Source organism: Notolepis coatsorum, assembly GCF_963971535.1.
Source record: "Notolepis coatsorum genome assembly, chromosome: 14".
Taxonomy (NCBI): domain Eukaryota; kingdom Metazoa; phylum Chordata; class Actinopteri; order Aulopiformes; family Paralepididae; genus Notolepis; species Notolepis coatsorum.
In genome coordinates this window covers 47,599,058-47,612,865 of record NC_140178.1, presented here as the reverse complement: position 1 = coordinate 47,612,865, position 13,808 = coordinate 47,599,058, and the positions used below count along the sequence as shown (strand labels likewise).

The 13,808-nt window shown below is 41.6% G+C and overlaps 1 protein-coding gene across 1 annotated transcript in view; it reads right to left on the bottom strand.

The window, feature by feature from the left end:
* The window catches only part of LOC311239764 (cytoplasmic dynein 1 heavy chain 1-like), a 218,548-nt gene extending 204,954 nt beyond the window's left edge, over nt 1-13,594 (bottom strand). The window contains exons 1-3 of the mRNA XM_084328191.1: nt 13,235-13,594; nt 4,749-4,836; nt 3,360-3,533 (exon numbers count right to left, since the gene is read on the bottom strand). Coding sequence (XP_084184317.1) covers nt 3,360-3,533; nt 4,749-4,836; nt 13,235-13,484 — 512 coding nt within the window. The 5' untranslated portion in view covers nt 13,485-13,594. The remainder of the gene's footprint in view (nt 1-3,359; nt 3,534-4,748; nt 4,837-13,234) is intronic.
* Nucleotides 13,595-13,808: the final 214 nt, after the last annotated feature.

The following is a 13,808-nucleotide window of genomic DNA, read 5'->3' as shown; positions in this document are numbered from 1 at the left end:
GACCTTGTATTGTAAAGGTTTGTATAGATAGAATATACATTGTGTATTATGTTTCATTTTATAGTTTAGCTTCTAGTTTTAGTTCAGTTTATTTATAGCTTTATCTAGGTATAGTATATATTTATAGCTCGTAGTTATAGTTTGTATTAGGGCTGTCCCCGACTAAGGATTTGGATGGTCGACTATGATTGGCCAAAATTTGCCGTTATTCGACTAAAAAAAAAGTATAATATTTATATATAAAAAAAAAAGAGTTTTGTCATTCCATTTGGGCTGTGGGTTGGTTGGTTAATGTCTGAAGTAGTCGACTGAAGGCTTCTTGTCCTCTGCAAAAGCATGCAATTGGTCCACTGATGGATACATCTTGATATTTGTCTAGTCTAGGGTGTTCATTAGATGGGTGAAATCCTCTTTCAGTGCCTCTGTGCCTGTTTTCGTAGTCAGTTAGCCTCTGGTATGCGTGCCATTAGCGTTAGCCACGCTTCTAGGCCTCTTTTCTTTTGGAAAGAATGATTTTTTTTTTTTTTTTTACTATTCAACTAAGAGGTTGGTTAGTCGACTACAGCCCCTTTCGACCAATTAGTCGACTAATAGGGGTCAGCCCTAGTTTGTATAGATAGAATATATGTTGTGCGGGAAAAACAAGCATCTCACGTTTCTCTGAATGCATGTAATTTTTTATTTTTTTTTTATACTGACAATAAAATAATGTGAATCTAGTGGTGCGAATTTTCACTGACGATTCAATAAAAAGGGTATGTAAAACATGTTTCAAAAAATATAATAAGGTTGAGAAAAACTGGATGACTGGAACCTAATGTTGACTTAATCACATCAGATCTGTAGTACCTTATTCTGTCCATTCTGAATGTAGGTTCAGATTAGGTTAACCCATTACTTGGACTAGTCGTTTAATCATTCCCATCCCTAGGATGCATTACCATTAGGGTTGGGTACAGAATTCTGTACTATTAAGGGTACGGACCGAATTACATCGGTACTACAGAGTTCATGATTCACGCTAGATCAATCGGTACCTTTACATGTTTAGTATAAAAGTGTAATACTAGACAATGAGCCTTTTCCACAAATATATATATTACTGTCCCGTCTCTTGGGTCTTTGGAAAGACCAAACAAGTTTGATAATATTTACTGAGGATGGCCAAATAATGTTGATATTTAAACAGTACACATGATCATGCGTTTTATTTTGTGTGGTGTGTTATAACAATAAATAACAGAATGTTCTTAATAAAAAAAAAATATATATATATTCTTTTTACTGAAAAAGTACAGAAAAAAGGTACCGTTGGGTACCGATACCGAACTTCAGGAACTGGTACCCAACCTCAAGTACCATCATCTATTATAGTAGGTATACATGTACCAAACCCCAAGTACCATCATCTATTGTAGTAGGTATACAGGTACCAAACCCCAAGTACCATCCATCATATATTATAGTAGCTGTACAGGTACAAAACCCCAAGTACCATCATCTATTATAGTAGGTATACAGGTACCAAACCCCAAGTACCATCATATATTATAGTAGGTGTACAGTACAGGTACCAAACCCCAAGTACCATCATCTATTATAGTAGGTGTACAGGTACCAAACCCCAAGTACCATCATCTATTATAGTAGGTATACAGGTACCAAACCCCAAGTACCATCATATATTATAGTAGGTGTACAGTACAGGTACCAAACCCCAAGTACCATCATCTATTATAGTAGGTGTACAGGTACCAAACCCCAAGTACCATCATCTATTATAGTAGGTATACAGGTACCAAACCCCAAGTACCATCATATATTATAGTAGGTGTACAGTACAGGTACCAAACCCCAAGTACCATCATCTATTATAGTAGGTGTACAGGTACCAAACCCCAAGTACCATCATCTATTATAGTAGGTATACAGGTACCAAACCCCAAGTACCATCATCTATTATAGTAGGTATACAGGTACCAAACCCCAAGTACCATCATCTATTATAGTAGGTATACAGTACTAAACCCCAAGTACCATCATCTATTATAGTAGGTGTACAGTACAGGTACCAAACCCCAAGTACCATCATATATTATAGTCAGGGCTGTACGCTAAGCTTTTTCACTAGGGGCACACCTGCCCCTAAATGAGAAATTTAGGGGCAAAAAATATTTTTTAGGGGCACATTTTTGAATAACAATTTTACCATTATTTATATCGATTGTTTTTGATTTATAAAAAAAAAATAAAAAAAAAATATATATATAATTTTTTTTTAATAAAATATATATATTATATAATCATACTTGTAGTTGTATTATCTGCGAGACATCGCCACCACGCAACAAGTCTAAATGCTCGCTATATGAAACCAGCTCCACTGTCTGTGTGTACTCGAGTAGCCTCCAGCTACGGCCAGGATTCCCCGGAGCTACAGCTGGACCCTATACTGTAGCCTCCAGCTACGGCCAGGATTCTCCGGCGCTGCAGCTGGACCCTATTGACTATATTCAGCGTGCCCTCAGCTCGAATACGCATCGACTCAGTGTTATAACTAGACATTGATATCAGGAGCTATCTGAACTATTTAGTTTAATGGGACGTTTCGTTTTGAACAGTAAGCCAACGCGAGCTATCATGCACTACTAGACTTACTGGAGCATTTGTTGATAGCTATCAGTAGCTAGCCGGCTGGCAGGCTCACCGAGGTCCCAGTGTCCCACTAGAGACTAGTGTTTACAACAGCCACGGGTGCGGGAGGGAGGAGGAGCAGCAGCAGACGCCGCAGCTCTCTCCGTGTGTCTGAGTTCAGTTCAGTTCGGCTCACTATAGGAGGTTGAACGCGTCGAAAATATGAAGCAATACTAACGTTACTTTTCTTCATAGCTAAATCAGACAGTCAGCCAGTCTATCAGAGTGAGTGCTCAGTCGATTGTTCCCGCTGATCATACCTGCTGAGTGCTCACTGCTCAGCTCGCGTGAGTGACGTCATCGCGTCATCACACGCCTTGGATAATTTAGGAGTGAAATGCGAATGCAAGGCTTAAAAGCACTACTCGCAAGCCCGCCCCCAGATAATATTTACCAATCGCAACGGCCAATTAAAGGGGCAATTCGCGACGAGATCATCGCAGTGTACAGCCCTGATTATAGTAGGTGTACAGTACAGGTACCAAACCCCAAGTACCATCATATATTATAGTAGGTATACAGGTACCAAAACCCTGATCATGGATAAATAGTGCTGCCGCACCATCTGCAGGCTTTTGCCTGTTCCAAGTTCATAGTTTGGTTACTTTCACAGAGAGCTTTGAAACAAAAAACAAAAGAAATAAAGGTCACTCTACAAAAATTACCTGTCGGCCTTCCCAGACTCTCGGATGTAGGACTTGAAGAAGGGAGCGACTGCGTTGCTGATGAAGGAGTGCAGGGTCTCATAGGGAGAGTCCTCGCTCAGGGTCAGCACGCGCACCTGGGTGGAGATGGGCTTGTCTGCGTCGATCACGCCGCTCCTCTTGATGAAGGCCAGGCTGAGTGAGACAAATGAGACGCTCTTCAACAGACATTTAGTCATTTAGCAGACGCTTTTATCCAAAGCAACTTGGCAATATACTACCTTATGCATACCACACCTTATGTGGATACTGTATACTTCATCAGATCATATATTTAGCATTTAGTTATATATATATATATTAAACTAAATAAGACTCGTGCACATCTGGTTGGACACCGACTGGAGGTGCAGGTCAGCGCAAGAGAGATAAATAAACTAAAAGGAGAAAACCTTCAAGGGAAAGAAGGGACCGCACACTCCACGGGACTGGTTTTTGCTTATTTATTGTTGCACAACGCGTTTCGCTATCGCTTCCTCAGGTGCTATAGCAAGTGGGGTTACACTTTACAAAGCTAGATTCAGACAACGCTCGCTGCAATATTATATATATATATATTAACAAATTGTTCTAAATAAATAATAAATCCTTTGAAGTTAGGACAAATCTTTTACAACTCAACCCTACCTATAGGCACTAATAACTGGTCGGTATTGTTAACACATAATATAGTCCAAAAACAGTGTATTGTATTGGGTATCTTTAGAAAATAGCATTCTGCAAGAAAATACGAAAACAACTCTAAAAAGAATTTACAGCCAAGGAGGTATACACTCAACACAAAGAGAAACACATCAACAATAAATAATTAATTGGTATACCTTATTAACAAGACCGAGTGGGACAGGGATATCAATATCAAGCACCAGATCTTACAGAATTTGACTACTAAAGCATGTCATTGTCATCATTGTCCTCCTGTGACAGGCCTCTATTACAGTTGAATCTTCCAAGAGGTTAGGTTATAAATGGTGCAATTGTTGTTCCTCACATTCACCCATTCACTCACACACCGACGGCGGAGATAACCATGCAAGGTGCCAACCTGCTCATCGGGAGCAGTTAGGGGTTAAGTGTCTTGCACAAGGACACATTTGACACACTGCCCAGGAGGAGTGGGAATCGAACAGGGAACCTTCCGATTACCAGAGAATCGCTCTACCTCCTGAGCCCCTATACAGAAAAAGGCATCAATTGACCCCTTTTCTTGATCCTCCAATCGCAACTGCCGCTTCGCTCGGAGAAACAGCTGCAATTGGAGGAAGGAGAAAAGTGGAGCGGGGCTCGAGATTAGATCAATCAAACAACGGCTGAGGGGAGGGCTCGGGAGGGCCGCTCAGGGTGGGCTACCTGTTGGACTTGAGCCCATAGTGGATGTCAATGTTGATGTTGTAGGTGATGCACTCCCTCTCCTCCTCTCCTTCATCTCCAACATCCTCTGGATGACAGGGGGGGAAAACACAAAACGTCAACCTCTGCATTTTCAGGGTTTTTCATTTTAGTTACTTGTCCTCACCTCGCACCAGTCTCACCGCGCACTAGGGATGGGTACCGAATTCGGTACTTTTGAGGTACCGAACCGAAACACGTCGGTACTACCGAGTATCGAATCAAGTGAGAAACCGGAAAAAAAAAAAAAAAAAAAAATGTTTTATTATTTTTTTTTACTTTTTTTTTTTTGTCAACGTTCACACGCACAATATATGCTTACCTAGGATTTGACTTGATTCAACAACAAAGCAGTCGGAGCAATGACAAGCCAAAAACTGTCGAAATTCTAGTTATTTGAAGTTTGGATTTTTTTTTTTTACGACTGAGGTAGGTAAATTAAATTTCTTGAGACTAAAGTACCGAAAAAAGGTAACGTTGGGTACCGGTATCGATTCACAGGTACCGGTTCAAATGTGAAAGGTACCCATCCCTACCGCGCACCAGTCTCACCTCGCACCCGTCTCACCTCGCACCCCGTTTCACAGGGAATCTACACACGACGTCGCACCCGCCTCACCTCGCACCCGTCTCACAGGGAATCTACACACGACTTCGCATCCGTCTCACAGGGAATCTACACACGCAGTAGGGGTGGGGGGGGGGAATCGATACGTAGTAGTATCGCGATATTTTGCGTGGCGATACTGTATCGATACAGGGACGCCAAGTATCGATATTTAATTATTTATAAAAAAATATATAAAATTTGTATATATATTTTTTTTTTGTATAAGGAACTTGCATTGTTCATTTCAATACCTGTAATAGTACAGTAGTCCACACGCACACATTCAGTTAAGTTGGAATATGTGATTACAGTGTTTACATCCATCTACTTGAGAAAATACCATGTTCTGCAATAAAAAATTATTGAAGTGAGATGAACAGACTGAACTTTATTAGATAAAACATGTTGACAAAGTTTTACTTTGCAGTTGAAAAAAGGTAATAAACGCAATATATCGCAATACTCAGCATATCACAATATATTTAGTATCGCAATACTATCGTATCGTGACTCAAGTATCGTGATAGTATCGTATCGTGAGGCCTCTGGTGATTCCCACCCCTAACACACAGTGTTTTACATTTCATGATGTGTGAGACACGCGTGTGGCGACTGCTGGGACAGTCATGCTCCAATTATTATTTATTTACACATGCATGGTTTTCTGCTGCTCCGTTCCTTTTAAGCTTCAAGTCTTTTCTCTTTATTTTTCTGTTTTTAGGAAATGTAAAATAATTATTCAGATAATGCTACACTAGCTATTCACATGCAGAGAAATAGGCATGGTCCTTATGGCCATGCTTTGATTATGCTGCTGCTATTAGGCTATACATAGAAAGGAATTACATTTCCACAGAAATAGCCTATTTCCCTCCCGTTATTAAAACCCTGGCCACATTTCTTCTGTGTACTGCGTTCTGTGCACCATGTTCTGTGCACCGTGTTCTGTGTACTATGTTCTGTAGGGGTGGGAATCACCAGTTTCATCACGATACGATATCGATTATTTTGACAGCGATACGATATTAGCAGATATCACAAAGTCTGCCACAATAAGATTCGATTCAGGTGCCTGCGATCGATATGAGACGATATTATAAGCCCCAATTAACATAACCATAACATTTAGATCAACTCAAATAAGGCAACGGAAATATCATTTGACATTTTTATTTTTGAGCTCTTCCAGACATTTAAATGAAAAACAATATTGTTTTTAATACAAATAGACCTCCTGTTCACGTTTTGATATATTGAGCTTTAAACTTTAAGTAAATTTTTTTTGAACTCACAACTCACAACACACAACCTAAAACCCCTTCCCAAACCGTTCCTACAATTGTTTTATGTTGCATGAATACATTTATTATGTATTGTATTTTTTATGTTTAAATATCAACATTATCTGTCCATCCTCAGTAAATTTACTATCAATATAATATACTCCTCGGACTTCATCTGATATTTCCAAACGGACACACACACAGAAAGGGAGAATGAATGCCCCCCCCCCCCTTCCCCAGTCCCCACTAAGGGACCTCTGCTGTTCTCTCTGGCTCTGATCAGGGTTAGCTTGTTAGCTTACGCTAACGTTACTGTTGTGAAGGGCCAGATTAAACCGAATATATATATTTATTTATATATATATATTTAATTGTATTTGTATATTCTCTAATATTCCTTGATATCCCTTGTATATTCCTTGTACAATATGCATTGAATATCCATTCTAGCCTACTGAACATCCCATAATAGTCTCCATTCTACTATTGGTCGAGACCTTGGTGCCAGGCTGCCATACCCCCCAGACCCAGTTCAAACGTACCGCTCAACATGTACGAACAAGTCCTAGTTCCGCGTAGGAATCTGGCTACCGCACCACTAACGGTACTATTTGTTCATAGTGCGTATATATACTGCGCTACTAAAGTAGGACTTCCTTTTTCAGTCCAGTTTCTTACCCTCCAATAGAGTGACAGACGTAAAGCCTCCCCGCGACGCCACTTGTGGGAGTAAGGCCAAGTTCGGCCTACCATCGGTATTGAGACATCGTGTATATTAATATTTGAATAGTCATATTTGGCACTATTATCGTCGAGTTGGACGTAGTCTATTAAGCTAATAATAGTCTGTTAATATATAGTGCTTCGTACGGTGAGAATACTACCGTAGTCAGTACCCCATCGTTTCGGGCAGAGAACTGGCTGCTTATCCAGGATGGTCGACCCCATGTGAGACTGCATCCGAGGAGCCCCAGAGCCGACGAGCGAGTGGACCTGTATACCGGATTATTCTACCGACGACAGCCCGCCTTCCCAGGCACGGATTATGCTTTGTGTACAGTGATTATTCCATGGATAAAGACCCCCGACACTGCCGTGTGTTGGAACCCCCCCCCCGGAGAGGACGCAAGGTGAGGAGACGCTCTGCAAGACGAGGTCGCTTCACGTCTCTCCCCCGTGGACCGGAGAGAGCCGGCTCACAGAGAGTCCAACTGCTTTCATCTGTGGTCCAAGGATCGCTGGCGCACCGAGCTGCACAACTGTGGGTTCACCCAGGATACCCTTGGCCGGACGAGGCAGCCAGACTCTACCCCCCCCCCCCCCCCTCCTACTCCTGTTGTCTTACAAGCGACCGGATTACCCCCCCTAGTGTATCCAGTCTTATAATCATTAAAGTATCATTGCTGTTATTCCTTAACTATTCCAGGTCGTATATGTACCACCTGCGCCACCAGAGATTGGACATTCTCTATTGATATACCGACGAATACTCTTTGCCATAAAAGTGCATACTATTTCAATTCATAAATGTAATTAAGTGATTAAGTGCTTGCTCTACACACCATTGCTGTGTAGTAATAAATACATACTTCGACTTCGTACATTTGTGTTGGATCCGTTTCATCTACGTGAGAGTGTTTATCATAATATATTTATGCCGAGTACTGGGTGGCCGAATATTAAGTACAAAGGTAGTGGTAGTAAGTATCATATCTAGTAATACAGTCAGGGAATTGTACCCCTCAGTTACAGTTACGTTCATTTCGGTCTTTAACGCGACGTGGGCATAAAGGAATGGCGAGGATACAAAGCATGTTAGATGCATTTGACCCGTTGCGGAATAAAACAGCAGGGACTTATTTCGGGTCACAAAATAGGCAGGGTGGGAATCGCCAGAGACCTCACGATACGATACTATCGCGATCCTTGCGTCACGATACGATAGTATCGCGATACTAAATATATCGCAATACGCTGAGTATTGCGAATTTAAAAAAAAATGTATATCAAATCTAATTTATTACCTTTTCAACTGCAAAGTAAAACTTTGTCAACATGTTTTATCTAATAAAATAAAGTTCAGTCTGTTCATCTCACTTCAATCACTTTTATTGCAGAACATGGTATTTTCTCAAGCAGACAGATGTAAACACTGTAATCTGTGTTGCATGTACCTGACAAACTGAACTGTTTGTATTACAGTCATATTCCAACTTAACTGAATGCACATGTGTGTGTGGAGTACTGTACTATTACAGGTATTGAAATGAACAATGCAACTTCCTTATAAAAAATTTAAGTTTTTTTTATGAATAATTAAATATCGATACTTGGCGTCCCTGTATCGATACAGTATCGCCACGCAAAGTATCGCGATACTACTACGGATCGATTTTTTACCCCACCCCTTGCTCTGTTGTAATGTCTACACAGCGTTTCAGAGGCTACTGCTGTGCTGTTGAGCTGTTGTTCTGTGCACAGTGTTCTGTGTTCTGTCCTGGTTTAACACTCCAGAAAGGGTGTACAATATCCCATCCATGTTGCTGGTCTACAAGCAGTTATTATAGGTTGAAAAAAGCCTCCCAACTAGAAGTGACATCCCAGTGTCCCATGAATCTGTAGGCGATGGCTCAATAATTATCCCCCCCAAGAAGGATCAAATTAATCTGTAGGCTATGGCTCACTCATCCCCCCAAGGAGGAGAAATGCAGGCGTTTTCGGATGCTGGTGCCATTGCGGGGTAGCTGGGGAACACCATGCCAAGACAATAAAACAAATGCATGTCTCTATTAGGACGGAGAAAGGCCAATGATTTAAAGGCCCCATGAAATCTAAATAGATTTGTTCTTTTATCACATTATGTCTTGCACCGATTGTCGCTTATAAGAAATGATCTGTCCCAAAAATGACAAAAAAGTTGTTTTGTGTAGGTATTCTTAATGGTATTTCCTTTGGAGTAATGGAGTTTCCTTTCCTGGAAAATGGTAAAAAAAAATTGATGAGTCATCCTGCACATGGGGGCTTATACTAATTCTGTGTCCAGTGAAATGCTTTCTAGAATGATATTTACAGCACATTGTAACTGAGCTAGCACTCTGCCTCTTTAAATTGAACAAATGTTGTTCAATGTTAAATTGCTAGCTAACCTTACTAATGTTGCTAACATTAGCTTGCTAGCTAATGGGTGGACCGTAATGCACATTCAGCACTATTGGCTACTGTAAATGCCAATCAATATCCTTGACAAGTCACTTCCTACTAGCTTCCTGTTTTTACAGGAAACGCATAAATAGCATTCTGCTAGCCGTTTCATAGGGACTTTAAATTGCAGGCAAGGGGGAAAAAATGCTGTTTTATATCAATAGACTACAAACTCACCCACGATTTCTGGTAGGAAGGGACATGTTTTGCCATACAATATGGCACAATGCCACACATTACATATTCACAATAAGAAATGGGTATATAGGTCTACATAATGTTGGACTAAACAAAGTTGTTCTTTATTTATTGTGCCAAATCTCAATTAAATATAAATGACTTGATCGAATTCAAACCAGCAGGGAATGTGCATTTATGCCCAGATATCGCTATTTCCACTGGCTGGTCTGCATCATGCTCATTCAGATCATTCCTCACCCACCCACCCTCCCTCCCACAGAGCTTGTGAGGTTGATTGATTGATTGAATTGATTGATTGAAAAGTTTATTAACAGATTGCAGAATGGGTACAGTACAGTACATCTCAATACATACAATTGTTAAGGGGATGCAGACCAGAGAAAGACTTTCGTCTTGTTTCCACCAGGGTCCCCCATTTTCAATTCATCATAACATATATGACATACATGACATACAGATAGACAGTACTGCTACATCTATACATTTATGACATATCAGATTTGCAAATACAGTACTGTTTGTGATACAAAAGTGTCCAGAAAAGGAGTGTATATACATTTGGCGTAGAAACTGTACATTGGAGGAGGTTGGTGGGGTGGGGTTGGGTGGGTTGGGTGAGGGCTGTACATTGGAGGTGGGGGGGGGGGGGGGGGGTTGGGTAGGGGACACACACACATTTTACACTGTACATTGGAATGTTGACAAAGCCTTACTTGGTCATTTACTGTACAACTAGGTTAGGACATTTGTAGGGGCCAGTTTCGAATTGCAGTCTCACGTAGGTGTTTTTTGAGAGTGTTTTTGAAGGTGGGTAGTGATTCACATTCCTTTACAGCTTTAGGCAGGGCGTTCCACATTGATGTGGCATAATTGCGAAACGTGTTTAGTCCCTTGTTTGAGCCGAATCTGGGTTTTACATGATTTGTGGAGCTCCCTCTGGTGTTGTGATCGTGGTATTCACTGACCTTTGGGAAGTATTTTGACATGTACATGGGTACCTTGGTCGCGTAGTGTATCTTGTAGACCAGGCCCATTGCAAGTTGCTGTACTCTGTCGTCTACTCTAAGCCATCCTAGGTTGTCAAAGTGGGCAGGGGTGAGGTGGGTTCTAGGAGTCAGGTCAAGTAGTAGTCTGACTAGCTTGTTTTGAGATGTTTGTAATTTGTTTTTTAGTGCCTTTGAGGTGCTTTGGTACCATGAGGTGCAAGCATAGTCGTAGTACCCTTGAATGAGTGCTCCTGCTAGAGTCTTCAGGGTATTCTTGTTTACCAGAGAGGAGATCCGGTACAAGAATCGCGTTCGTTGGTTGACTTTTTTTATTACATTGGATGCCATTTTGTCACAGGAAAGATTAGCCTCTAGGATGGAACCCAGGTAGGTAATTTCATCTTTCCTTGTGATAATATTGTCACCCACTGTAACCGAGAAGCCGTCGGTCTTGCTGAGTTTGTTATTTGAACCGAAGAGAATGGACTCCGTTTTGCCCATGTGTAATGATAGTTTGTTGTCGGCGAGCCATATGCAGATTTTGCCTAGTTCCGAGCTGAGGGCTTTTTCAACCTGTAACTTGTTCTTGTCAGAGACCAGCAGGGCTGAGTCGTCCGCAAACAGGAACAAGTTGCAGTCACAAGCTGACGACATGTCATTTGGATAAATTAGGAATAGTAGCGGTCCTAGTATGCTTCCTTGTGGAACACCACAGCTCACTGTGAGGGGGGGGGATAGGGTACCGTTTACTTCCACCATCTGTTCCCTCCCCTCCAGGTAGGATTGTATCCAGGTTACTGATATCCTATCTGCAGCCACTGCAGTCTGTGCCTTTAGATGCCACACAGGACTCTACCACAGGCCAAAGTCACTAGGTAACCATGTGAGGGAACAAGAAAGGGAATCAATGTTCAACCAGTAATAATAAAAATGTTAGTTTGGCCTGCATGAAGGGAATTAAGAGCAGGCTAGGGACTGAGGATAATGTGCTCATTGACAAAGCCACGTTCACATGATCCAGGCCGCGGCGCCCAAGGCTACATCACATGGAATGGATTCTAATTTTAGCACACAAAAGGAAAAATGCGCACACGTTTATATTAAAGATATTTGAAGTTTACATGAAGTATGACAGTCAATTAAAGCTGCGATAGGCTTTTCAAATCGACGCACAATGTTTTCCACAGACTCCCAGAGGCTCCAGCAGCTGGAATACCTTTATTAAAAAGAAGAAAAAAAAACGGAACATTATATTTCACACAGTCTATCTGTATGTCGTGTACTCGTGTGTATCATATATGTTATGATGAATTGAAAATGGGGGACCCTGATGTAAACAAGACTAAAGTCTTTCTCTGGTCTGCATCCCCTTAACAATTGTATGTATTGAGCTGTACTGTACTGTACCCATTCTGCAATCTGTTAATAAACTTTTCAATCAATCAGCCTCTGGTCAGCAAGTGGTTTTGCAATGCACACCCCGGGAACAACAATAACAGAACATTCAATATTTGATGGTTATTTAGTGATGCAGTGAGCTGTTGTTTTTGGCTCATCAGATAGATATGTTTGGCCTGCCAATTGGCGTTTCCGTGGTCGCACTTTTTTATTAAACTGAAGAAAGCTGCTGGTGACTCTGGAAAGTGGAAACCCCTTTGTTCCGCGTGCATGGACTTGAAAAGTGATGCAGAGCGTAGCTCCATGTATGCTGCTGGCCAAGTAAACCCACTCTTGCCTATTTATGCAAAGTTGTCTACTGCAGCTTTAAATACAATTGCAGCAAACACCGTAATACATACAAAGTCTAACGTGTGCAGTTTCAGTCAAACGTCATAATGTTGTATATTTTGTATGCAAGTTAGTGTTTGGACGGTCCTACAGCTATTATTTTGTTGCTGTATGAAGCCCATTCTCGGGGGGCTCATACAAAACCAACAATTTCGCTGTAATGTACATTTAACCCTTTCACTGCGACAATTCACATAATGTTAACCCGTTCACTGCCGGAAGGGGTTAATGTGACAAATAAAACTTGAAACTCTACCTCTTTTTGACCGATCATTCTGAGGTTAACTGGCTCAAGTTAGCTAGCACAACAAAGTGACGTCACGCTAGCTAACTATAGCTACACAACGCTGAGTGTGTCGTTGCATTTCGATGACAAACCTTTAAGAGAGCTTCTTTCCACTAAAAAAGTGTGAATTTGAGGATCCGATAGGAATTTCCTCATCTGCTCGACGGAACTCTTGTCCTCCAGGGCGGTTTCCAGGGACACCGGGGCCTCGCCGCCATCTTCCAGGAGCAAGGGGACTAGTTTGCGAATATGTTTCTGTAGCACGGAGACATCGGCGACCGTTTGCACGGCTGCGGACACCTCCATTGTGCCAGAACTATCCTCTCCTCCACCGTCGGACATTTTCCGAAACGACCAAGCAATCAAACTGAACGATAAAGTTAACGAAAGAGAGCAAAGTTGTGTAGAAGGAGCGCTGTCCGCCACACAGTGACTGGGGCTGGGCACTGTCAGGAAGCCCCACAGCCTGTCAAGTTTATTCCTGCAAGCGGTTGTGGTACTTGTAGTTCTTCGGGAGCATAGACCACCGCAACACTTCCGGGATAGACCACTGCACTTACATTTACATTTAGTCATTTAGCTGACGCTTTTATCCAAAGCGACTTACAAGTTTTGTACGACAAGACAGCAAGAAGGGTACAACTCTATCAGCTGAGTAACAATGTT